Genomic DNA, 26,982 nt, shown 5'->3' with positions numbered 1-26,982 from the left:
TGTCAGTAGTTACTCCGGTGTGTGCCTCTCTACCAGAACGTTGACTGGCCTGATCCTACGCAGGCCACCAGCTATAGCTGCCTGAGTTCATGAGCACAGTAGTTCTGGTATGTCCAGAAGAAGAACCATTTTGCCCTAGTCTTCCCCTGATCTCTGGCTTTTTTTTATGCTTTATTCTGAGATAGTCCCCGAGCCTTGAAAGATTAGTGATGATTTGTGACGAGATTTTGGGTTAATAGCTGAGTATTTCATGGCCGCATATTCTCTGTATGTGGACCACTAGTGAGTTTCTGCATTACTGCTCTCCACTGCACAAAGAAATTCCTTGGATGACATCTGAGAGCCGGACTTACCTGGGTATGGATATATATATTTTTCTAATTAAAAAATTTCCTGTTTTTGTGTGAATGTATGCATGTACGGGTGTACACATCGCTGCATATGTATAGAGATCAGAGGACAACTTGTGGGAGTTGCTTCTCTCCTTTCACCACGTGAGCTCTGGGGGTCAAACTTAGGTCAGCAGGCCTGGGCAGGTGTCTTTGTGGCTGTGTCACTTTACCATCTTCAGCCTTCTTTTAACATCCTTGTTCTATAGTACATCTGTCTCAAACTAAAGAAAAGGGCTTAGAAAGATTCTTCTTAACACTTGAATTTTTTTTTGTGGGTGTAATTTATTAGACTGGGCTCATGATCAAGAACCTTGTATAATAGAACCATATCTGTTCTTTGTCCTGTACTGTGAGATGTTGATTTTTCAGTTTTTAAGATAACATTTCTCTTGAAGTGATTGAACATTTAGCATGACACTAAGAAAGCAATTATGCTTCCAGGTGTGGTGGTGCATACTTTTAATCCCAGCACTCAGGAAGCAGAGGCTGACAGTTTCTGAGTTTGAGGCCAGTGTGGTGTGTATAGTGACTTCTAGCACAGCCAGAGATACTTAGTAAGACCCTGTATCAAAAACCAAACCAAACCAAAACAGCAGCAACAACAACGAAAAAGAGCACTTTTTAAATCAGTTTTATTATTATTATTATTATGGTTCCATACTTTTAAAAATCAATTTTTTGTTTTTGGAGATTATGATAAAATGGCATTATTTTTCACCTTCCCTTTCCTCCTTCCAAACCCACCCATATACCCCCTTACACTCTTTTAAAGTCATGGCCTTTTATTCCCCCACCTGTTGTTATGTAAATATACATGTATATACATGTATATATCTAAATACACAAATGTGGCTTGCTCAGTTTGTGTAATGTTAGTTGTTTTATGCTTGCAAGATTGGTTGTTTGCTATAGGATGGCTCTTCCATTTGGGAAGGTTTGTTTTCTCCCTCCCAGCATTCCATAGTTGCCTGTGTTTTGCATTGGGTTGAGGCCTCTTGGGCTTTCCCCCATCCACATTAGCGTGTTTGTTCTTGCCCTTGTTCAGCTCAGGTTTAGACAGTTATTTTGGTGAGACTTTATAGGTAGCTTCTGACATTCCTAGAAGGCACAATCCCACAGCAAAGTCCCTGATGCTCTGACTTAAAATTTCTGCCCCCCTCTTTAGCAGTGTTTCTTGAGCCTCAGTTTCAGGAGGTGTTTCGTAGATGTGTATATACATTGGACCTGGGCTCCACAACTTTCTGCTTTGACTGGTTTATGGTTTTCTGTAATGGTCTTTGTCTATTGCAAAGAGACATTTCCTTGATGAGGTGGTGAGAACTACACCTGCCTGTGGGAATAAGAACAGGACAAATACATAGAATGTAGATGGGAATTATGTTGGTTTAGTAAAGTGGACTTTGTAGGTTCTCCTCTAAGATCATGACTTCAGTGACCCTGGGGAGTTGTCTAGGTTTCAAGTACCAGGCATGATTACTGTGTTATTAAGTGGGTCTTAAGGCCTATTAGAAAGCTGCTGGTTATCCCAAGGTATACATGCTACTACTGTAACCTTAAGATTATTGTGCTATTCTGGTCACTGCTGTGGTTCATAGGTTCATAGCTGGGTAGGTCTGTTGGTTGCTTCCCTTCTTTGGAAGCTGCATGGTGTTTTCTTGTACCATGAAAGGTAGTCCTCAGGGAAGAGGCATTTCAGGTCAGGGTGTCTTCCGCTGCAGAGACTTAACCTTGTACCTCTGAGAGGCAAACAGAGGCAATAGCAATAGCCTGTGATGTTTGGGAGTCTTTTGGACAACTCTGACCAATAACTCAAAAGAGGTAGGTCTTGGCACACTCTCGACCCAGACGAGACTATATATTTATACTTACACACAGACTTGTGTGCATTATAGGCTGCTGCTTCTCTCTTTTTAGGTAGATAGTAAATAGTATGGTTTCTTATAACTCTTCAAAGCCCCTTACTGTTATTTTCTCCCCCTCCCCTCCTCCTCCTATACTTATCTCCCTACCCCCTCCCTAATTGAAGATTACTTCCACCTCCCGTTTCCCAATCAGATCACTTGTACTCTTAATTTTCCTCTTTTCTATTGCTCCCCAACCTATCAATGATCCCTTTTACTTGGTTTTTATAGTTACTTTAGGCTATATACTCACATCTGACCGTTTTTCTTTAGAAGCCTCTAATAAGAGAGAACGTGGACCTTAGTCTTTCTGGATCCGGGTTTCTTCACTCAGATTAATCTTTTCTAGTTCTATCCATTTACCTGCAAAGTTTATGATTTATTTTTCTCATTGCAGCCACATAGTATTCCATAGCCTATGTGCACCACATTTTCATTATCCATTTTCAGTTGTAGAACATTTAGGTTCTTTTTATTTCCTGGTTATTGTGATAGAGCAGCAATGAACATAACTGAGTATCTGTGGAGTCCTTTGAGCATATTCCAAGGAGTTGGCTGGGATGTATGGTAGGCTTATTTTTTTAGCTTTTTGAGAATTATCCACACTGATTTCCAGTGTCTAGACGAGTTTGCAATCCCACCAACAGTAAAGGAGGTTAGCTTTTCCTCACATCTCCAGCTTTTGTAGTCAGTTGTCTTTTGCTCATCTTTGCCATTTTAACTGGGATTAGATGAACTCTCAAAATTGTTTTAATTTGCATTTCCCTAATTACTAGCAGTGATGAACATTTTAAACGATATTCCTTAGTCATTTTGTTCTTTTCCTTTGAAATTTCTCTGTTTAGTTCCCAGGCCCAATCTTTGAATGGGTCATTCATTTTTTTTTTTTTTTTTTTGAGACAAGGTTTCTTTGTGTAGCTTTGGAGCCTTTCCTGGGTCCTAGAACTTGCTCTTGTAGACCAGGCTGACCTCGAACTCACAGAGATCTGCCTGCCTCTGTCTCTTGAGTGCTGGAATTAAAGGCATGCGCCACCACCACCTGGCTTTCTTTTGTTTTTTGAGTTCTTTATGTATTTTGGATATTAACCCACTGTCAGATGAATAGCTGGCAAAAATTCTCTCAAGTTCTGTGGGTTTTCTTGTCACACATTTGATTGTTTCTTTAGCTGTGCAGAATCTTTTTGTTTCATGATGGCCCACTTGTTAATTGTTGGCCTTAATTCTTGGGTAAGTGAAGTTCTAGTCAGGAAAGTCTTTTCTACACTTGTATCATATAGGGTGCTGCTTATGTTTTCTTATAGCTGTTTCGGGGGTTCAGGTTTTAAGTTTAGGTCTTTGATCTTTCTGGAGTTAGTTTTTACAGATACAGGTTGTGTTGTATGGTTTTATGTCAACTTGACACAAGTTAAAGTCATTTGAGAGCGGGGAACCTCAAGAAAATGGCACCATACGATCAGGTAGTAGACAAACCTATAGGGCATTTTCATAATTAGTGGTTGATAGGGCAAGTCCCAGTCCATTGTAGGTGGTGCCAGCTGTCAGGCAGTGGTCCTGGTTTTTATTAGAACGAAGGCTGGGTAAGCTATGAGGAACAAACCAGTAGGCTACACGATTCCGTGTGACCTGTGTATCAGCTTCTGCTTCTAGGTTCCTGTCCTGACTTCCCTCAGTGATGAGTGCTGTGGAAGTGTGAGCCGAATAACCTCTTTCCTCCCCAAGTTGCTTTGGTTGTGGTGTTTCACCATAGCAATGCAATAGTAATTCTTAAAACACAGGTCTAATTTCATTCTTCTGCACATGGACTTCCAGTTGACCAGCACTCTTTGTTGAAGATGCTTTCTTTTTTTAGCGTCTTTGTCAAATGTCAGTGACTGAAATTGTGTACCCATGTTGGGTCTTTGATTTTGTTCCATTGGTCTACATGTCTGTTTTTTTTTATTTTTTATTTTTATTTTTGCTAGTACTGTGTGTACATACATACATGCATATATAATACATATACGTATGTGTGTATATATAATATTACTGCTGTGGCTCTGCGATAGTTTAAGGTCTGGAATTATAATTATTTTGCTCTTTTTGCTCAGGTTTGTCTTGGCTGTTTAGGATCTTTTGTAGTTCCATATAAATTTTATGATAGTTTTTTCTTCTATATCTGTGAAGAATGAGGTGAGTATTTTAATTGAGATTGCATTGAATCTGTAAATACCTTTTGATAAGATGGTCATTTTTACAGTGTTAATTCTAAATCCGTGTCTTTCCATTTTTATTGTCTTTCTCATCTCCTTCAGAGTTTTAAAGTGTGATTGTAGAGGTTTTCCTTGATTAGGTGTGCTCCTAGGTATTTCATTGTCTTTAAGGCTGTTGGGAATGGTCGTGTGTCCATGTCCTCCTCCTATGTGTTTGTTGTTGGTGGCAAGAAGAGCTCTTGATTTTGCAAGTTGATCTGTATCATGCCACACTGTGAATTTACTTTTAGTGTTCAGATTTTTTTGGTAGAATTTTTGGGATCTCTAATGTATAGTATCATGCCATCTGTAAATAGGAATGCTTTGACTTCTTTATTTGTATTCCTATAATTTCCATTTGTTGCCTTACTGCTCCAGTAATACAATATTAACGAGGAGTGGGGAATAGACATCCTATCTTATTCTTAACTTTCAGTGAGATTGCTTCAAGCTTTTCTTTGTTTAGGATTATATTGGCTGTAGGCTTTCCATGAATAGCTATTATTACATTGAGGCGTGTTTTCTTTAGTCCTACATTTTCTCGGATTTTTATAATGACATGTTGGATTTCCTCAAAGATCCTTTTTATAGCTATTGAGATGATCATGTGGTTTTTTGCTTTATGTCCATTTTTGTGGTTTATTACATTTTTGACTTGTATATATTGAACTCTATTAAAGGGATAAAAGCTAATTTGGTTATGATGTATATCTGTATTCTGTTTGCAGGTATTTTGTTGAGCTTTTTTGAGTCCATATTCATAAGGGATGTTGGCCTGCAGATCTTTTCTTCTTTCTCTCTCTCTCTCTCCTTCTCCCCCCCCCCCCTTGTTTCTTTACATGGTTTTGATATTAAACACTGGCTTCATAGAAAAAGATTGGCCGTGTACCTGCTGCTTCTCCTTTTTTCTTTTCTTTTTTGAATACTTTAAGAATCAAGAAGTCTACTAGAATTCTGCTATGAATCAGTGTGGTCCTGGATTATTATTATTTTGCTGGAAGCCTTTTTATTATTATTTGAATCTCTTCATTGCTATGAGTCTTTTTATTTGTTGACTTCTTGGTTTAATTTGGTCACTTGATTTAGTCTGTTATTCTTACAGGTTTTCTAGCTTAATGAAATACAGGTTCAGGGTTTTAAAGTGTTTATAATATTCTGAATTTCTTAGGTGTATGTAATGTTTCTCTGTTAATTTATGATTCTTTTAATGTGGCACCAAAGGGCTCTCAGTCTTTTATCTTCTTAACAAACCTTGTCTTAGGGTCATTCATTCTTTGTATTGTTTTTTTCTTTGTTTCTATTTCATTAATTTTTGCTCTGAATTTCTAGTATTTCTCGCCATGTACTGGGTTTGTATTTGGTTGGTTTTTGATTTTCCAAATTTTTGAGTTTGTACCTTTAAGTCATTTATTTGTGCTCGTTCTGATTTTTTTTAAATGTAGATGCCTATAAGGCTATAATTTTCCTTCAGAGGAATGCTTTCAGTATGTCCCAGAGATTTTGTTGTGTTGTCTTTTCATTTTCATTTAGTTCCAAGAAGCTTTTTTTATTTCTTTCTTGATGTCTTCTTTGACCTATTCATTATTCATTAATGAACTATTTACTCTCCATGAGTTTATTTCCTAGAGTTTTTTTTAAAATGTTGTCAATTTTGTTTATTACATTTTCCTTAGAGAACATACATGGGGCTGTTTCAGTCTTTTTGTATTTATAAAAATTTGCCTTGAATCCAGGGTATTGTCTGGTAAATATTTCTATAGGACTGGCACAAGACACCCCCCCAAGGTCAAGTTCTCAACACAAGGAGTTTACTTCATTGGGTCAAAGGGCAGGGAATAAGAAACAAAAAGATGACAAGGGAGAAGGGGGAAAGGAACTTAAGAGAGGGGGGAAAGGGATATTTGTTGGGGGTCAGGGTGGGGCAAAGGACTGCTTCTGGATAGAGAGGAGACGGAGAAAATACCAGTTTATAAAAATAAAAGAGGAAACCCTGTGTTAGGATGAAGTGTTTAAGTTTGATTGGGCATGTTAAATAGAGACCCAAAGGGTACTTTTGATTGCTCAATTTTAATACGTTGAAAGCTAGACCTTGGTAGTTATCCTCAGGAGGAGGAAGTGGCTAAATAAGGGAATAGACGTTGGCAGGTCTAGCTTTAGGAATGTAATCTAATTTTTTTTTTTCAAGGTAGAGGGAATAGGGGAGAAAGGCAAGGCCTGTCAAAGCCATGTTTGTCATGCTCAGGCTGGCTAGAGTCCCTTCAACTGGTAGTTTTAAAGAGGAGATACTGACTTGATCTTTCATATTGTTCCTGTTTTAGGGAGGAGATCCGGGCATGTGAACTTTTATTAGTTTAAAGTCTGACACTGTCAGAGCAGGTGGGAGTGGAAGAGAGATTGTGTACTTGGGTCAGGGATTGGGCCTAAAGGTTGAAATGCTTGGGTGGAGTGAAGTTAGGTGGACAGAGGGGCCTGAACTGGTGTACAGGATGTGTATTCTGGTCTAAGCCTGGACTGTGGGTGGAAAGGTTGGGTATTGTGTGGAAGTGGACTTTGAATTGGTGGGCAGGGTCAGTTGTGGTGGAAGTCTAGAGCAATGGGACCTAGAAGCTAGATTTGGTATGGTGAAAGGAGGGAGGGGATCAGGGAGAGTCTTCAGGCTAGACCCTGGAGAAGGATGTGCGGGATTCAACTGTTCAGCAATAGTAATATTTTGTATAACTAAAGTACAGTATCAAAGCCAGGAACTAATATGTGGGAAAAGCTTTTAATTTTTTACTTGGTTTATGGTAAAAAGATCCATTCTAAGATAATATTTTCCCTTTGCATTAAAATTCCTGTAGGGGAAATTCTGGAAGGCAGTGACTAGAATACAGTTAAGATTCAAATTCACTTATCTACATTTGCCTCCTCTAATTTCTCTTTAACAACCATCAATTCTTTTCCCGCTTCTGCTGTTAATTTTCTGGGACTATTTAAGTCTCTTACCATCTAAGGTTTTGCCTAAATGAACTATTAGTTCAGGCGGTATCCCAACAGCTGGTCGTAGACTGGAAATGTCTCTTAACAACCTTTGAAAGTCATTAAGAGTCTACAAACAGTCTCTCCTAATTTGTGCCTTTTGTGTTCTAATTTTCTCTAAACGTATTTTGTAACCTAGGTAATTGACAGGATCTTTTCTTTGTATTTTTCAGGAGCAATTTGTAATCCCCATTTAGGCAAAACTTTCTTTACTACTTCAAACATTCTAAAGTGTCTGCATTTGAGTCAGATAACAAAATGTCATCCATGTAATGGTAAATTATAGACTTAGGGAATTGCTTGCATATTATTTTTAATGGCTGATTTACAAAGTATTGACACAGGGTAGGACTATTGAGCATTCCCTGTGGGAGGATAGTCCACTGGCATGTCCTAGTAGATTGAGAATTATTAAGTATTATAAGTAGGCACTGTGAAAGCACATTTTTCTCTGTCCTTTTCTTGTAAAGAAACAATCTTTTAAATCAGTAAGAGCCATCCTTTTGGTAATAGAGAAGGCAGAGGAATTCCAGACTGTGGAGGGCCCATAGGTTGAATTACCTTGTTGACAGCTCTTAGATCTGTCAACTTTCTCCATTTTCCAGATTCCTTCTTAACAACAAATACAGGAGAATTCCAGGGACTGGTTGACTCTTCAATATGGTGAGCACCTACTTGCTCTTGCATCAGCTGTTCTAAAGTCTGCAGTTTGTCTTCTTTCAGAGGCCCTTGTTTAACCCATATGAGTTTCTCAGTTAACCATTTTAAAGGCAAGGCTGTTAGTACCTATGAAGGTTTGCCAGTTGCTTTGTGTTCTTATACAGCTTGAATGGCTGGTGACCTTTGTTTATAATATCTTACAATATCCTTCTCAGAAACATGAGTTTTTGGGACTGAATGTTAACTTGGCTATTCCATTGTTGTAATAGGTCATGACCCATAAATTCACTGTAATATTAGCAACATATGGCCTCAGCCTTCCTCTCTACCCTATGTATTCAACCCACCTTGTGCTTTGTTTCACTTGAGATAGGGTTCCAATTCCTAGGAATTGAATATCTGCCTCTTGAAGAAGCCAATTTGGTTGCCAAGATTCTGGAGTAATGATATTCACATCCATACCGTGTTTAGCTCATTACAATGTTATTTATGAACAGCTTTGTTTTTTGATCATTTATAGAAGTCTGCCAAAATATATGTTTTCTATTTCCTACTGGAGCTTTTGATTCATCCTCTGTGTCTGTTCCATCATCCAGAACAGTATGGTTTTTGCAGTAGGCCCTGGTTTATTTAATTTTCCTGGTGAGATACATTTTCCACAGTGACTGGGAATGACTGGACCTTGTTTTACATGGGGGACTGCAAGAGTCCCCCCAAGTAGTTGCCCAGTAGTATCGAGTTGCCTTGTCTGTCTTTTGTCAACCTACATTCATTGGTCCAATGTAGGCCTTTGCCACAACTCCTACATAATTGCAGAAGGCTGAGTCCTCCTGTTCTTGCCATTCCTAGAGGAGACATTATTCCTAAGAATTCCTTGTCTACAGTTCTTTCTTAGATGTCTATCCTACCACAATTGAAACATTTGGCATTTTGGTTTTGACCCCTACCATTGGAAATCTCTTCTCGTACCCAGGCCTCAGTACTATAGTCAAATGTTTCAACTTTCATTGTATGCGCTATCCATTCATCTTTGGGTGCTGAGCTAACCTTTAAAATGCTGGAGGATCTTCTTACATCCTAAGTTGGCATTTTCAAAAGCCAAAGATTCAGTATGTACATGTCTAGCTTCAGTGTCTGTCACTCATACTTGTATAGCCTTAGTTAATCTTTGTAAGATGTCACTAAAGGATTTTCTCTGGCCCTGTTTAACCCTGGTATACAATTCAGTCCTTTTTCCTAGCTCCTGAATCCTTTCCCAAGCATTTAAGGCTGCTGTGCTACATAGTGACAAGGTGCATTCATTGTGGTGAGCCTGTTCCTGAGGATCAGAGTAATGACTCTCACCAACAGTTTGATCTTGGGAAGTCTCATATCCTTTTGTTTTCCTCTGTTGTTCTAAAATTTTTGCCTCTTCTCTCTTAATAACATTTCCAAAGTAGCTGAGGTCCATCTTCTAGGACCACTAAGGTTAATTTAATTGAAGCCAAACATGTAGGGTAGCCTTCGTTTTAAGCCCATGTTTTCATCATTTCTCTGACAAATGGTGAATGTAGCCCATAAGAAACTATTGCTGGTTTTATTTCTTTTTGGATCACTCATACGTATTGGTTCCCATGAATATTCTTTGAAAACTTTAGGGTACTTTCTGCCAGATGGCCTTACCGAAGAAATTACCAGATACACAATTAAAACTCTTTGTAAGTCATCCCAGGGTCTGCCCTTGTACCTTCTGTTTCTGCTCATCAATTTAAATAAATTCCTCAATCTTTTCAAATCTTTTTACTACCGCCTTTTGTAAAGTCTGATTCTCCTGTCCAGTGTTCTGTTCTATTGCCCTAAGGATTCTAACATTATTAGAATAATGTTCTAATCCTCTGAGGATTCCAAGATATGAAACTTGTCCAGTAAAGATAGTATCTCATTTTTGTACATAATTTTGACTGTGTGCATATTACCTTCCTGGAGAGATATTTTATCAGTTTATCTGTCATAACTGTTCACCAGATTCCGATTGTTAAATTCAACAGTACAAATTCTTTCAAATAATTTTGTCAAATTGATGCTCTCCCTCTCCATAGTATTGAAAATCTCAAATTATTTCTAAAAGTGCCTCATTTTGGCCGTTTTATTGAACCATTTTTTTTAAGTGAGATGATAATTGAAAACAAAACTAATTCCTATATTCAAAAAGGGATTTAGAAGGAAAATTGCTTAAGTCTTGCAGAATACCTTTCATAGTGTAAGCAAATTAATTATTGAACTTCTGGATAGTTATGTTATTAGTAATTTTTGTAGTTTTTCAGATCTTACCTCCCCTAAGGCAATTACAATGATTTAGAGTAAATGTAATAATAGTTATTGGCCAGCAGGTGTCGCAGTTGCAGTCACGTGGCTGAGAGATGCTAGCAGCAGCAAGCAGCACCAGCTTTTGGTGTCACTGCTCATGGTAACTCATTAGGAGTCGAATTAACTTTTTCCTAGTGACTAATAGTGTTAAATCTTATCATGTGCTTATTTGCTACCTGTATATCCTTTCTGGTGAAATAGCTTCCTGTCTTTTGCCTCTTTCCAATTTTTTTTTTTTTACACAACTTTTTGGTTTTTTTTTTGTTACTGTATTTCTACTTATTTCAGGTGTGTGCATATTCAGGTCCCATGATGCACATGTAAATGTTTGAAGATAACTCGTGTGGAAGTTGGTTCTCTCTCCCTTCAAGATGGGGACTTAGGGTCAAACTCAGATTGTCAGGTTTGGAGGCAGGTGCTTTTACCTGCTGAGCAATCTTGATGGCCATTTTTTTTTAAACACTCATTTTTAAGTTTAGAATTTTTTTTATTGTTTTGTTGTTTCAAGACAGGGTTTCTCTGTGTGTAGCTTTGGCTGTCCTGAAACTTGCTCTATAGACCAGACTGGTTTCGAACTCAGAGATCCTCTTGCCTCTGCCTCCTGAATGCTTGGATTAAAGGTGTGTGCTATCACTGCCTGGTGAATTATTTTGTTAAGTTTCAGTCGTTCTATATGTATTCCAAATATTAGTCATGCGTTTTTTGTCTATATGCTTTGCGAAGATTTTCTCTCAGTGTGTAACTTGTCTTTGCCACCTCTTAATGAAGTCCCTTGAAGAACAAGCACTTTTCCTCATCCATGCTAATTATTTTCTGAAAATCTGATTGTTCAGGGGTATTCCTTTTTATTCCTAATGTTCTCAGTTTGTACCTTTCTCTTTGTTTTATTGATAGAATTTAGTCATGTGCTTCTTTTTGTTATGTCTCATTAACTGCAAAGCAGCAGTTTATAGACATTCTTTGACACATTATCTCACCAGTACTTTTGTGTCTGTTGGTGTAAAACAGATCAGTGTATAGAGAGCTTATCTGCCCATGTCAGTTATGTTTTAGAGTGGCAACAAAAGCATGGATTTGTAATTCTGAATTACAAAGTATCCAGGATCTTAGATTGCTGTGGAGAAATTAGCACTAAGTTTCCTGGGCGTGTTGTTATGTACCTCATGCAACTTTGAGAGGATCAATAAAAGAATAATGTAATAATGTAGATGCTTACTGTGTCTTGAAGACCACAAAAGGGTTACATACTATATGGAAGATATATATGGGATCTAGAAAGTCCTTTTAATTTTTCAAGACAATTTCTTAGTTTTGTTAATATGTTAAATTTGTATGTTTTTTTTCTTCTTTATCCTAATCCAATCAGCTACCAAGAATTTTCTGTTCTAATTGCTTTAAAATTTGACCTCCACTTTTTTCTCCTTTTGGGGGGTTGTTTAAACCTTACATTTCTCTTTCTTCCTTTTGGGATACTGTGTTAATTTTCCTCTTCATCCTGTCTTTTCCTCAACTAAGAAGTCTCTTGAGTAAACTTTTTATTTCAACCTAAGTAATAATTAAGGAAATCATTATACATTCTGAAATAGTACATGATATTAGTCTAAAAGGAAGCCTAAAGCTTAATGAAAAATGCCTTTTAAAGTTATTGCCTGTGATGTGTTCTAGTCTCATTTTAATTTTGTTCTGTTCTACTTAAAACAAATATTGGTAGAAATCAGTTAAATTAAAAATTTCTTTATATTACTTCCCAGAATGATCTTGTACAGATAAATCTTAGACTGTTTCTTGAAACCTTTTGTGAATATCCTTGTCTAGACAATAGTAGCTTTTAAACCTAATTTTGACAAAGAGGCAAAAATAGGCCTTCATCAGTGATATAGCATATGTACATTAACAGATAGAATGGAGACAACAGTTTGATAAAGACCCTTACACATTGTGATGCACCCTATTTATAGTTCTTTTCTTAAAAAAATCCTCTGTTTATCCCATTTAATGAAAATATATGATGATTTCTTGTCCCAATACCTGGGACTTGGACATTAAGCAAAAACATTAAAGTCACCTTAACTTGTTCTTCAGGATTGTTCTTCCATGCTCTGCTGCTTATTCCGTAAATCAGAAAGTGAAAACTCATGATTGAGCTGTGCCATCTATACACTGCAGAAATCTCCTTAGCTGTATCACAAAATGACAGACAAGTGGGAGTGAACCAAGTTTATGTGGACTAGGTCAATCAAAAACAGTAGCCACACTTATAACAGTGAACTGAGGAGATAGCTTATTCTAAGACAACAACTCTCACACGTTAACCCACCCCGCGGAAGTGCCTTCAATAACTTATGAACCAAGTCATCTCCCACTAGGTTCCACTTCTTAAAAGATCTGCCACTTTTCTCCTTTCAGTGCTAGGCAGTGAACCCAGGGCCTAGCCTATGTATCTAGGCAAGCACTGCTCCACTGAGCTGTATTTTAACCCTTCCATTGCCTCTTAGCATCAATATATGGGCATCAGATCTTCTGAATCCTTGAGGGAATCACATCCAAATTATGGCATATAGGATGCTTAATTTTGTTATTGTATAAGTAGATTTTGTAGTGAGGACAGTATATTTATGCACAGTATTTTTACAATAACATTTTTGGTGTTAACTAAAAGGTAACTGTAAAACAAAGGTATTGCATTTTTCACAGGCTTTTTGTATGTTTTCTTGTTCACTTCTCTTTTTATTATGAGTGGCTGTTGTCTATAAAATACTACACAATTATTATCAAAAAGGAATACTATGCAGCAGTTATTCAAAGGGAACAATCTTAGGCTGAATTCTTGAAATAGTGGGACTAGCAAAGAGACTTGCTAAAAATAGCTTATGGTCAATTTGAAAATGTTTACTAATCACATTTTGTGTATTTTCAGATCTCAAGTTCTGTGTTCTTTTTACCTTTAGAGTATGTAACAGAAACCAGATAGCAGATGTAGTGTTTGGTAGCTGTCAGCTCTTAAATCCTTAATATCTGTGTAAATAATATTTTCCTTAAATGCCAATTAAAATTTACCAGTGAATAACATCTGGACTAGGAGTATACATTTTTGAGAAATTATTAATTGTTGACTTAATTTTTTAAAATAACTTCAATTCAGATTATCTTTTTCTTGTGTGAATTTAGGCAGATTATGTATTTCAAAGGATGAGTACTCTTCATATAGATTTTTAAATTTCTGAGTAGTGAATTATTATAATTGTAATTTATTATTCTTCTGGAGTTTATGGGATCTATAATAATACTTCAATTCCTGATACTAGTAATTTTTAGCTTAGCTAAAAACATCAATTTTTGGGTGGTGAAAAGAACCAACTTTAAAAAAATAAGATATTTTTATATTGTTTGGCATACATGTATCTTTACACACCACATAAGTAGAGTGCTCTTAAAGGTCGGAAGAAGGTGTCCAATCCCCTGAATTGGAGTTACAGATAGTTATGAACTTCCATGTTGATGCTGGGAATGGAGCCTGGGTCCTCTGTAGGAGCAGCAAGTGCTAGTCTTAACTGCTGAGTCATCCTACAGCTTTTTTTTTTTTGATGCCTAATGCTTTTTAAATGTTTTCTTATTATTTTTGTCTCCAAGCTTATCCATGTGTTTTGTTTTCTACCTCTCTTGTTAGACTGCTCAGTATATTACTGACAGTGTTTTAAAGTTTCCATCCCAAGAGTCCAGAAACTCTTGACATGTCTGGTTGTGGTACTTGAGTTGTCTTTTCAAACTATATTTTGTATTTTTTAGTATATAAATAGTGAATGCGATATATTACATGGAAGGACTGTTATAAGCAGGCCATTAGGAATGCAGTGACAGAGCAAACAGTGTATGTCCCATGAGTGGGTCTGAGTTTTGGTGATTCTATGTTCTCACCAGTGTTTTTAGTTATCTCCTGCCATTCCTGCCCTTAACTGGGACAGAATTGCTATAGGAGTCTATTGTTTCTCTTCCTCTGTAGGAAAGGCTAAAGGCAGTTGGAATCTTCCACCTACCTAGTTAGGCTTTGGTAAATTAAATTTCTTTGAAGGGAGGTATTGTTAGAAGAACATAAGTACATAGCATAAAATGGTAGTAAATTTATTTACTCAAATAAGTAAAAAATATAAAGAAATAATCAAGAACAAATAAATAAAATTATTTTTTAAGGGAGAAACCATACCCTGTATAAAAAGTTAGTGCATCTTTGTATTATACTGCATATTAGAGTATCTAATTTCTAAAATTACTCTTTGATGCTGGGGCATATCCCTGTGGTAGAACATTTGCCTCAAGTTCAACTCCTAGTACTGAATAAAAGAAGAATGTTTTAAGTTCCTGTTGAGATAGGTGTAGTGGTCACACCTTTAATCCCATCATTCCCATTTCATCTTTAAGTTGGTAGGAGACTTGTGGATTTTTAACTTTATCCTGCTCATTACTGTTTAAAAGGATGAATTCTCTTTAGATTTTCTTACATGCTACACAGGAAGATGGAAGTGTCTTTGAAAATGTTTAAAGTTTTGTGTTTTTTTTGCTTTTTTTTTCTTCCTTCCTGTTTACTTTGAGACAACATCACTGTGTTTCCCTAGATCTAGGTCTGGAATTTATTTCTAACATGATGCTAGACTCATGGTAATTCTTCTGCCTCAGCCTGCTGAGTGCTGGAGTTACATGCATGTGCCCCCATGCTAACTTACTTTTTAATAGAGAGATTGGTTTATGGAAGTTTGAGCATCTTTTTAGCAGTGTAAGCAAAGAGCAGTGATTTATGTGTACAAAATAAAGTAGTAAAAGAACAAAAATGGGTATGCAAGATCATAGAGTGAGGAGTTTTGTTCAAAATAATAAAAAGATGAAATTTAGTTGGTAGTTTTTTGAAGTTTTTTTTTTTAGTGAGGTTGAATATTTAGTGGGTTATGGAGGGGAAAGGAAGGAGAGAAGAGCAGCAAGGCAAAGATGGTGGGGGGGTGGAAGCTGCCTCTTGAGGAGACAGAAAAGTCTGAGAAATAAACATTTACCTCTGTACATTTAATAAAAATACTGTATTTTCAGTATTAATGTGTTTAAAACCTAGGTATTCTGTCAGAAGGAAGCAGTTTTGAATAAATAACAAGGAATTATAGCAAGTCAATATGCCAGCTTTTTATATAAGTGTACAGTAATATTTAACCACTGTAAACTGTGATATTTAGTATAAAGAACAGGTAATGTTTGAACTTTTAGACAGTTAAGTAACTTAGGATCTTCTGTATTTCAGGTATGTCTTATCTGCAGTCCAGCGTGGATATTAGTATAGGAATTCTCGTAAGATTGTTAAATATAGTAAACTTCTTTCTTGCTTTAATTCAGCCTTTCCTAAATTTTCATAATTAGTGGTTGTTTGCACAGTTTCAGGAACATAGCACTATCACCATAATAATTTTCTAAGCTTTTGGTGCTTATAGAATAATACTGGGGAAGAAATGCTTCGGAAAACCTGTTTGTGGCTTTAGTTCTTTTAATGAATTATTGTATTGAAAGTATATTTAAATTCCTTTGATTCAGTATTTCTTTTTGAGAATCTGGTAGCATTTTCTTTTTGGATTTATAGTGATATTGATGCTTTATAAATAGCAAAACTACTTAACATGATGTATTATATAAATTTTACATACAGTTCTTTTCCTTATGTACTTGACACCCAATGTTTTTTTTTAGCAGCATACTTATTTATTACAGTCAAATAAATTAATATTCCCAACATTTTAAAGATAGCTGTGTAAACAATTGGAAGAAATATGGAGAGAGTGCTGACCACAAACAGGTTAATTTCTGTGTCATTCCATTTTTTAGTATATGTGCAAAGTGAACATTGTATATATGTATGTGTTCCTGTGGAAGAAGGGAGGTGTCTACCATTTACTGTCTGATACTGCTAAAAATTATCGTGATACTGAGGTCAACTGACACAGGAATGGAAACCTCGATTAGCAAGTGAATATTGTTAGCATTGTGTAAGAACAGTGATATCAGTAAATTATGCTGTTGTGTTTTTCCCCCTTTGGACCTAGAACTATGATCAGTAGGACAGTTATAGATACATTAGTTTTAGAGAAATAAACTATAGTGGTATAATATTTATGTTTTAATTAATAAAGCTTGCCTGAAGGTCAGAGGGCGCAGAAGCCATACTAGTCAGCCATACAGGTCAGGGAGTGGTGGCATACACCTTTAATCCCAGGGCTCAGGAGACAGAGGCAGACAGATCTCTGTGAGTTCTTTGTCACTAGGGTCTACACAAGATTGAATCTGTTTTAAAGAGAAACAGAGCTCACACAAAGGTGATGCCAGCACTTGAGGTTACATGCCTTTAATCCCAAGTCCAGGGAGATGGAGACAGGAGTGATGTGGCTGGGTGGAGAGAGGAATATAAAGAAGAAGAGACCAGAATCTTGAGGGTTTGTGGAGACAGGATCTCACCCTTTCGGTCTGAAGATTTGGTAAAGGTAAAAGGTCTGTCTAGTGGTTGGCTGCTTTGCTTTTCTGATCTTTAGATTGAACCCCAATATCTGTCTCTGGGTTTTTATTATTTGTGACACAGTAAGATGCTGCGTTGGTGAATATTCTTAATTTTAATAGATTCACTTTCCCTTTTATATTTGATGTGTTTTGGGGGTCATGTGTAAGAAATCCTTGTGTATATTTAACTGTATACATACACTTTTCTACTTTACTTTTTCATTAGAAACTTTATTTTATCTCCCTCCCACTTTTCCAAATATATGTGTATGTATGTTTGTATGTATGTAAGGAATTGTTTTTTGTATGTGGAACAAGGAAATGATCAAGATTAACTTAAAAAGTAGATATTCTGTTGACTACATTCCATCAAGTAAGAAATATCTTTTCTAGCTTATTGTCCTACAGAACCACATTCTCATTACTGAAATCAGTCGTTGGTGACTTTTCTCTATTTGTTCGACCTACAATAGTTCAGCTACAATCTTCCAGGTTTATTAGTCTGAGAACTCACTTTTTTCTGGTGTTATATTGTACTTTTTATTCTGGTGTCACCAATTCTGTCTTCATTATTCATTTTTCTACCTTTTTAGGTTAACTTTTTCTGATTTCTTGAAGTAGAAATTTTATTGATTTCAGCCTTTATTTTTTACTCTTTTTTTGGTAATATATCTTTATCCCCCTTTTTATTGTTTTTATTGAGCTATATATTTTTCTCTGCTCCCCTCTCCTCTCACCTTCTACCCTTGTCACGATCCCCACGGTCCCAGTTTACTCAGAAGATCTTGTCTTTTTCTCCTTCCATGTAAATTGGATTCATGTATGTCTCTCTTAGGGTCCTCTTTGTTGTCTAGGTTCTCTAGGATTGTGAATTGTAGGCTTGCTTTTCTTTGCTTTATGTCTAAAAACCACTTAGGAATGAGTACATGTATTTGTCTTTTTTCATCTGGATTACTTAACTCAATATGATGTAGCTAGATCCATCCGCTGTCTGCAAATTTTAAGATGTCATTTTTTTTTCTGCTATGTAGTGCTCCATTGTGTAAATGTACCACATCTTTTTTGTTCATTCTTCAGTCGTGGTACATTTAAGTTGTTTCCAGGTTCTGGCTATGACAAATAATGCTGCTATAAACACAGTTGAACACATGAGTTTGTAGAATGATTGAACATCCTTTGGGTATATATGCAAAAGTGGTATTACTGGGTCTTGAGGTAGATTGTTCTTAATTTTCTGAGAAATCACTATACTGATATCCAAAAAGTGGCTGTACCAGTTTGCACTCCCACCAACAATGAATGAGTGTTCCCTTTATGCCACGTCCCCTTCAGCATAAGTTGTCATCAGTGTTTTTTATCTTGGCCATTCTTACAGGTGTAGGATGGAATCTCAGAGTTGTTTTGATTTACATTTCTCTGATGACTAAGGATATTGAGCATTTCCTTAAGTGTCTTTCAGCATTTTAGATTTATCTGTTCAGAATTCTCTGTTTAGGTCTGTACCCCATTTTTTAAATTGAATGACTTATTCTTCTGATGACGAATTTCTTGAGTTCTTTGTATATTTTGATGATCAGACCTCTGTCCGATGTGGGGTTGGTGAAAATCTTTTTCCCATTCTGTAGGGTGCCGTTTTTTCTTGTTGACCACATTCTGCTTTACAGAAGCTTTTCAGTTTCAGGAGGTCCCATTTATTAATTGCTGCTCTCAGTGTCTGTGCTACTGGTGTTTTATTTATGAAGTTGTTTCCTTTACCAATGCATTCAAGGGTACTTCCCACTTTCTCTTCTGTAAGATTCAGTGTGATTATTGATGCCTTTCATCCATTTGGACTTGAGTTTTGTGCATGGCGATAGATACGGATCTGTTTTCATTCTTCTACATGTTGATATCCAGTTATGCCAGCACCATTTGTTGAATATGTTTTCTTTTTTCAATTTTATATTTCTTGCTTCTTTCACTAAAATCAGGTGCTTATCGTAATTCGATTCCATTCCATTGGTCCTCCTATCTGTTTTTGTGCCAATACAAGGCTGTTTTCTGTACTGTAGCTCCATAGTAGAGTTTGAAGTCAGAGATTGTGATGCCTCCATAAGTTCCTTTATTGTACAGGATTGTTTTGGCTATCCTGTTTTTTTTTGGGGGGGGGTTGTTGTGTTTTTATTTTTTTATTTTTTTTCTTTTCCATATGAAGTTGAGTGTTGTTCTTTCAAAGTCTGTGTAGAATTTTGGTGGGATTTTGATGGACATTGCATTGAATCTGTAGATTGCTTTTGGTAAGATTGCCATTTTTACTATGTTAATTCTACCTACCCAAGAGCATGGGAGATCTTTCCATTTTCTGGTGTCTCCTTCAATTTCTTTCTTCAGAGATTTAAAGTCTTTGTCATACAAATGTTCCACTTCTTTGGTTAGAGCTACTCCAAGATATTTTATTCAGGTTTTATTTAGATTTCCCTTTAAGTATAGTATTTGTATGTAACATGAGAAGGCCAGGCCTGCTTGTTCGGATTTCTGTCCTGCCCAGCCCCCCAGCTGCTTAGCCCCAAAGAAAATGACATAGAGGACTCCGTAAGTTATAAAGCTGATTGACCCATTAGGTCAGGCTTCTTACTGGCTAACTCTCACATCTTGATTAACCCATTTTTCTGATCTATTTTAGCCATGTGCCTCAGTACCTTTTTCAGTGGGGCAGCTCACATCCTGCGGCTTCGGTGATCTGGGCAGGAGTGGGAGCAATCAACTTCCTCCTTCCCAGAATTCTGCTCTCCTTGCATCATTTCCACTTCCTATCTGGTTTTCCCACCTACACCTCCTGCCTGGCCAATCAGCGTTTATTTAAAACATGATTGACAGAATACAGACAATTCTCCCGCGCCACTTCCCCCTCTTTTTTTTTTTTTTTTAAAAAAAAAACCAAACAAAGGAAAATATCCATAGTCCAGTTTTTGGGAATGTGGGCGTAGTATTCCAGGCTACTTCCTGCTGGTTGGGGGCGCTGTTAATCTTATGGGGACCTAAAGAAAATTTAGAGTTATGATCAAGTCCTGTGAGTCTTGATCATCTCAGGCAGCAGTCTTGAACCTGTTCTGGATGAAGAACTCAGACATCTGGGCCACCTGTTCCTACCGGAGATTGCTCAGGTGGTCTCCCTTGGTCAAAAATGATTTTTCTTCACTCTGAATAAATCCAGAGCCTCTCGTTTTCTGTGGAAACAAAAGCAAAATCTCTTTTCCAATGTAACATACCTTTTGACTTCAATTTTGAAGCCAAGGTATTTTCAAAATACCTGTCTTGGATTAATTCTGCAGCATTCATAAGCAAAGATCTTTTAGCAGCTGTTGCTCCTTCCTCAGCATTTAAACAATTCAAAGAGAGCGTAATAGCATACAGTATCAAGATTCTCTGTGTATTTTCCATCTTTATGCAGCTTTATTTTAACCTCTATTTCTTTTATTTTTACTTTTAACTTTTGGCTTTTTGAGACAGGTTCTCTGCATATGTTTGTCCTGGAACTCCCTCTGTAGACCAGGCTATCTTTGAACTCCCAGAGATCCCTCTGTCTCTGCCTCCCCAGTGCTGGGATTAAAGGTGTGTATCACCACACTCAACTACTCTCTTTCTTTTTTTTTTTTATTTTAAGACTTTAAACCTTTTTTTTCAAGCCTGAATATATTTTTAACACACTGTAAACCATTTAGAGGTTTTCTTCCTCTTTGAATCTCTCTTTACTGTATATCTCTCTTTCTCTGACCACATGGGTCTTTAATTTGCTAAGGAATATGGAGAAGACAACACTCAAAAGCTCCTATGGTGTTTCAAGGTCCTTGCCAGGAAGCAAACTGCAACATTGTATCCATCAGAACTGCCTGCTTTAAAGAGTCAAGAGTTTTCCCTGGCAGGATGGCCCAGAAAACCGGCACCTTAAAACAGCGCAGCTTTTTTCCTGCTTCAGCTGAAAACTGAAATGCTTTACTCTAGTCTTTCCCAAGCTTTCTCAGGCTTTCTGTGGATGCAGTTATCCACATGGTTGCCATTCTGTAACATGAAGGGGGCTGGCTTGTTTGGGGTATCTATCTCGCCAGGTACCCCACAGCCAGCAAGCCCTAAGAAAATCACTCAAAGATCTCTATAAGTTATAATGCTGATTGGCCCATTAGGTCAGGCTTTTTACTGGCTAACTCTCACATCTTGATTAACCCATTTTTCTGATCTATTTTAGCCATGTGCCTCAGTACCTTTTTCAGTGGGGCAGCTCACATCCTGCGGCTTCGGTGATCTGGGCAGGAGTGGGAGCAATCAATTTCCTCCTTCCCAGAATTCTCCTGCTCTCCTTGCATCATTTCCACTTTCTGTCTGGTTTTCCCACCTACACCTCCTGCCTGGCCAATCAGCGTTTATTTAAAACATAATTGACAGAATACAGACAATTCTCTTGCACCATTTGTAAGTCAAAATTGGTAGATGAGCTACCACTTTTTAATTTGCTTCTTTGAATTAGCAAGCTATTAACAAATACAAAAATGCTTAATTTATAAATAATTAGTAACCTTTAAAGTTTTAGTAAAGAATAATTAATACTTTAAAATTTTTACATTTATTTTGGTTCATGTCTTAGAATAGTACCAGGTGTGTCTTTGGAAATCTCTTCTCTCTAAACTTACGACCTAAAAGTAGTCAAGGGACTTTTGACACCTAATGTCATTTTTTAATACATTTGTTTTGTATGCATATGTGTGAGAGAAAGAGAACACAAGCACACATGTAGAGTGGAGGACAACTTGTGGCAGTTGGTTGTCTCCTACTGTGGAGTTTGATAGCAGTTTGTCAGACTTTCAGCGAGAGCCTCAAGCCATCTCACCAGCTTGAAGTTAGTAATTTTCTGGTTAATTATATTTAGGCTAGGTAATGTACTCTGAGCATTTTTGGTTATTTTTAATGGGGTATGGTTGATTCAGCATATAGTCAGTGTTAGGTAACTGCCTGTAGTCACTTGTTGTGGAAATATGCATTTCTATAATATATGGATGTTATTATCTTATGCAGTATGATAATCCTGGTCTTTTAGTGGTTCTTCTAGAGATTACTATATGCATCATTGGTTTATTGCAGGCTTTTTGAAAACACTTTTACTTATTTTCTAATAATGCTAAGAACTTAGGACATCTAAACTCAACTTGCTTTTCCCCAGCTTTTTATATTATTTTGCATTCTCATTTACATATGGATTAATACTCACTGGACATTATTATTACTCATACTGTTGGTATTTATTTAGATTTGCCCATGTATTTGTCCTTTGAGTAGTGCTTGGTTTTGTACTGCCTTCTCACTGTATATAGGGATCACTTTTTTTTCCCTTATGGAACTTTTTTAACATCTGTTAATTTTTTTATTTTCTTTTTGTCTGAAACAATGCTTGTTCTTGTTTCTGAAAGATATTTTATGCATAATATTTCAGGCCCAAAGTAATAAAAAATTTACTACAAAAATTTGAAGTACTGTATTGGGCTGCCAGTGTTAATACTGGAAAATTAACAAAAGTTTTTGCCATTGTTTCTTGTAAGATAATGCCTTTCATATTCCAATTTTATGGTTTAATCTTGATTTGGATTTTATCAAGTTTGGCAACATGTTGATGTGGTCCAGTCTGCTTTTGTATTTGCCTCATGTCTTATTTGTAATATATGGAATTTGAGTTTTTTGTGTCTTCCTGGACTAAAAATTTTTTAGATTTTCTCCATATTTTATTTTTTCTTTCATTTTCTTTTCTGTTTTAGGAATTCCCCATGTTTTAGTTTCTTTTTTATTGTTGTGATAAAACACCATGACCAAGGCAACTTAGAGAAAAGTTTATTTGGATTTATGAACCAAAGGGATAGTGTTTATGATAGTGGAACAAAGTATGACGGCATATGCAGGAGCTGAGGGCTCACATCTGAGTTGCTCAGAGGAGTGAGAGCAAACTGAGCGCCTCCAGTAACACAGCTCCTTCAACAAGGCCATACATACCTCCTAAGCTTCTGTCCACCGTGCCACCAATCAGGACCACGTATCTAAATGCCCAAAACTCTGGATGACCTCACAACCAAATGCTCTCACAGCGTATATGCAAATTATGTTCTATCTATCTTTTTTTTTTTAAGATTTGTTTATTTACTATGTATACAGTGTTCTGTCTGCATGTGTGCCTGCAGGCCAGAAGAGGGCACCAGATCTCATTTTGGATGGTTGTGATCCACCATGTGTTTGTTGGGAATTGAACTCAGGACCTCCAGAAGAATAGCTAGTGCTCTTAACCTCTGAGCATCTCTCCAGCCCCTATTATTTGTCCTTTTCTGTATTTTTTAATTGTTTTGTTGTTTAGCAAGCAAATTCTGTTTTCAAGTTAATCTGCCTCTTATTAAATGCTTAATTTCCTACTAATCTCATTTAGCTCTTAATTTTGTAAATTTGATTACTTATTTTTAAATATTTTGATTTTTATGCTTCTATTTTATAGTTATACTTATATTTTCTCTTTTCTTGATGTATATTTATATTTAATAAATTTATTTTCTTAATTTTTCTTGTTGTGCTGAGGATTTTGAATTCCTGATCCTCCTGCTTCTACTCCCAGATACTGAGATTACATGAAAACGGAGACTGCATGAAGCACCCTATCTGGTGAAAACTTTCTCTGTGAGATAAAGCTTTTCCTTTTGAGACTAAAGTCCATATGTAGTATAGTTTAAAAGGATAATGTAATGCTTGCAGCTGGGTTTATAGAAGTACACTTTGACAGGATCTTGACCTTGATTGGTATTTTGATAAGCAGAAGCAGGATGGTGAGTTTCTGTGTGAAAGAATGTGTGCTAAATAATATCTGTGATACAACAGACATTCTTGTTGGGAAGGAACGAGCGGGCTGCGTTCCCGCCCGGATCCCGGCTAGCTTTACCCAAAATAATTACATGGAAACTGTATTCTTACAAACACTGCCTGGCCCATTATATCTAGCCTCTTATTGGCTAACTCTTACATATTGATTCAATCCATTTCTAATAATCTGTGTATCACCACGAGGTCGTGGCTTACCGGGAAGGATCTTAACCTGCATTCATCTTGGAGAGGGGAGCTATAGTGTCTGCCTCATTGCCTTCCCAGCATTCTGTTCTGTTTACTCCACCTACCTAATTTTCTGTCCTATCAAAGGGCCAAGGCAGTTTCTTTATTAGCCAGTGAAAGTAACACATAGATGACCCGCCTCCATCACATTCTAGTTCGGCTAAGAGAAATATTGCAGCCCTTTACACTGTCCTTTGAATTGTCTGCACTTCATTTGTTTTAGGGGGTTTATAATTTTAGCAAATAATAAAGTTCATACCAGTCTAAAATAACCAATTTTAGAAGAGACATGTATTGTGTAAGACAATTTGGATGGCATTTTGAAAGTAACAGAAAATCTCTGAAGTAGTATGATCAGCTACACAACCATGTAATTCAGGTAACAAAGGATTCCCTGGCCATTGAATTGGCACGCAAAAAGTACTTGTATTCTCTGTAAGAAGAGTTGAGTTTAAATATATGGCTGTCTTAAAATCCAGGACACTGATCAGTTTCCTGTTAAAGAAATTTGAATAGCAGTCTTTTAAATAGTTACTGTTTTCCTATCAGGGTAGTAAAACTAAAACTAGGTAAAATACTATTTTCTTTGAGATTCTAAGTATTTTGTTCTATCAGTGGATTTTTTTTAAATATATAGAGTTGTTGTAAATTATTTCTAATTATTCAGCTTAATTGCTTTGTTCCAGGAAAGGATTTGATACAATAAATGTTTCTATTTTGAGCAAATATAGGTAAATCTGGAGCAAGGGGATTGAAGGAAAGAAGATGCTCATCAGTGAGATAACAGAGTTTACTATTTGAAGAAATTAGAAAACCTTGTGAAACGGTGTTCTTAGCGAAGTTGAGAGGCGGTGAAAAGTGAAGTTTAAATTGAATTGTTCAGACTAAACAAATGTTCAGACTAAACAAATGCATGTGAGGGTTTAATACCTATAGTATTATGTCTTTCAGTCTTCACAGAAATTTTATGATGGCTAGTTTTATTTTAATTATTTGTTTTCCCCCTAGGTGGTATCATGGAAAACTCGATAGAACTATAGCAGAAGAACGCCTCAGGCAGGCAGGAAAGTCTGGAAGCTACCTTATAAGAGAGAGTGATCGGAGGCCGGGGTCCTTTGTACTGTCATTTCTTAGCCAGACAAATGTCGTCAACCATTTTAGGTAAGTCTCTGTTCTGACTTTAAGGTATTTAATATGGCACTTAGGTATTTAATCTGACACATGTTTATAAATATATTCACTTTTACAAAAGTGTATGATGGTATAATTAACTTGATTTCAATTAAGTTATTTAATCAGTGATTTAGAGTAAATATTTTTGAGATGTTGAAACTTTTTGTTTAAAGATAGTAATAGTAATCTTGACGATGCCAGTTTTCAAATATATTCCTCAGATTTGAGGAATGTATTATTACAGATACATTTTGAAAAAGATGAAAGCTAAAATGAAAGACTGGGACTGTAGAGTAACAGAAAACATTGTATAGAATTAGTCTTTTTAGCTTCATTATCTTAAATTCTGTACATGTAACTTTTGTGAGTTAAACAGGTATGTATATTTCCAAGTAAGGTGTCATCTCTATAAACATTTATTTACAGATATAATTTCATAATAATATTTGATCATAATTTTTATGTAGCATTTTTATTATATTCTACATGAATTTCATGAGATTTGTAAGCTACTTCTAGCCAGAGCAATTTTTATAAAATAGCTGAGTCTTAAATATAGAAAGTGAGGAGACAGATCTTAAGATAGTAAATTTTCAAGTATTTGATTGAGATACATAATTGAAACTTATAAATATGTTGTCATATTAAATTTATAAATACTTAAAATAACACTCAGTTGCCAATGATGATATGAAGAAATGGTTTTTTGAAGTACAAGAATATATGTTGATGGAAAAGAGCATGGAGTTGACAAAATTGTCTTTATGAAACTTAGTTCTAAAAATTGGACATAGAAGCTAGGTAGTGGTGACACAAGACTTTAATCCCAGCACTTGGGATGCAGAGGCAGGCAGATCTAGGTAAGTTTGAGGCCAGCCTGGTCTACGAGTGAGTTCCAGAACAACCAGAACTGTTACACAGAAAAACCAAAAAAAAAAAAAAAAAAAAAGAAAAGAAAAGAAGAGAGGAGAAAGAAAGAAGATGGGCATAGGGGCTAGAGGGACATAGCACCATGGTAGAGAACCTGTGTTTAATTTTCACTCAAAAAAGAATAAAAGAGACTGATTTTTAGGATACTTTTCAAACTATGTTTTGTTTTGTTTTTTCCTTTTACTAACTAGGATTATTGCTATGTGTGGAGATTACTACATTGGTGGAAGGCGTTTTTCTTCTCTCTCAGACCTAATAGGTTATTACAGTCATGTTTCTTGTTTACTTAAAGGAGAAAAATTACTCTATCCAGTTGCACCACCAGAGGCAAGTAAAACATGAATGAAATACAATAACTTTTATTTTACAAAATCAAATGAATTTTGATCTGATTAAATTTCTTAAGTCTTTTATAATTTTATGTGTCTTAATCCTGGTTATAATGCCAGAATAAAAATTAGTTTTCTTATTAAAATAATTTTTGTATTAAAGTAACTAGATTTTTAAGATAATTCTTTGCATTTATAGCTTACCGTAATTGCTAGGGAAGTTAAAATGTCTTACATTGTAAAATGAAGATTAATTTATGTATTCTGTGTAGCTTATTTAATGGTTATTCAGATTATCTGAAAAAATACCTCTGTTGTACTTTTACACTAATTTCTGTAAAATTGACTAGCGAGAGTAGCAAACATTTTTAGGTTCTTT

The 26,982-nt window shown here is 36.1% G+C and overlaps 2 protein-coding genes across 2 annotated transcripts in view; one reads left to right on the top strand and one right to left on the bottom strand.

Annotated features, from left to right (window-relative positions):
• Nucleotides 1-26,982, top strand: part of Rasa1 (RAS p21 protein activator 1) — a 75,377-nt gene that overhangs the window by 7,507 nt on the left and 40,888 nt on the right. The window contains exons 2-3 of the mRNA XM_087896766.1: nt 25,180-25,332; nt 26,466-26,601. Coding sequence (XP_087752892.1) covers nt 25,180-25,332; nt 26,466-26,601 — 289 coding nt within the window. The remainder of the gene's footprint in view (nt 1-25,179; nt 25,333-26,465; nt 26,602-26,982) is intronic.
• Nucleotides 19,637-26,982, bottom strand: part of Ccnh (cyclin H) — a 70,069-nt gene continuing 62,723 nt past the window's right edge. Inside the window, exon 9 of the mRNA XM_085676879.2 lies at nt 19,637-20,270. Coding sequence (XP_085533005.1) covers nt 20,190-20,270 — 81 coding nt within the window. The 3' untranslated portion in view covers nt 19,637-20,189. The remainder of the gene's footprint in view (nt 20,271-26,982) is intronic.

Source organism: Myodes glareolus, chromosome 15, assembly GCF_982192425.1.
Source record: "Myodes glareolus chromosome 15, mMyoGla1.1, whole genome shotgun sequence".
NCBI classification, from domain to species: domain Eukaryota; kingdom Metazoa; phylum Chordata; class Mammalia; order Rodentia; family Cricetidae; genus Myodes; species Myodes glareolus.
The sequence above is the reverse complement of the archived record's forward strand: the minus strand, read 5'-3'. Positions and strand labels throughout refer to the sequence as shown.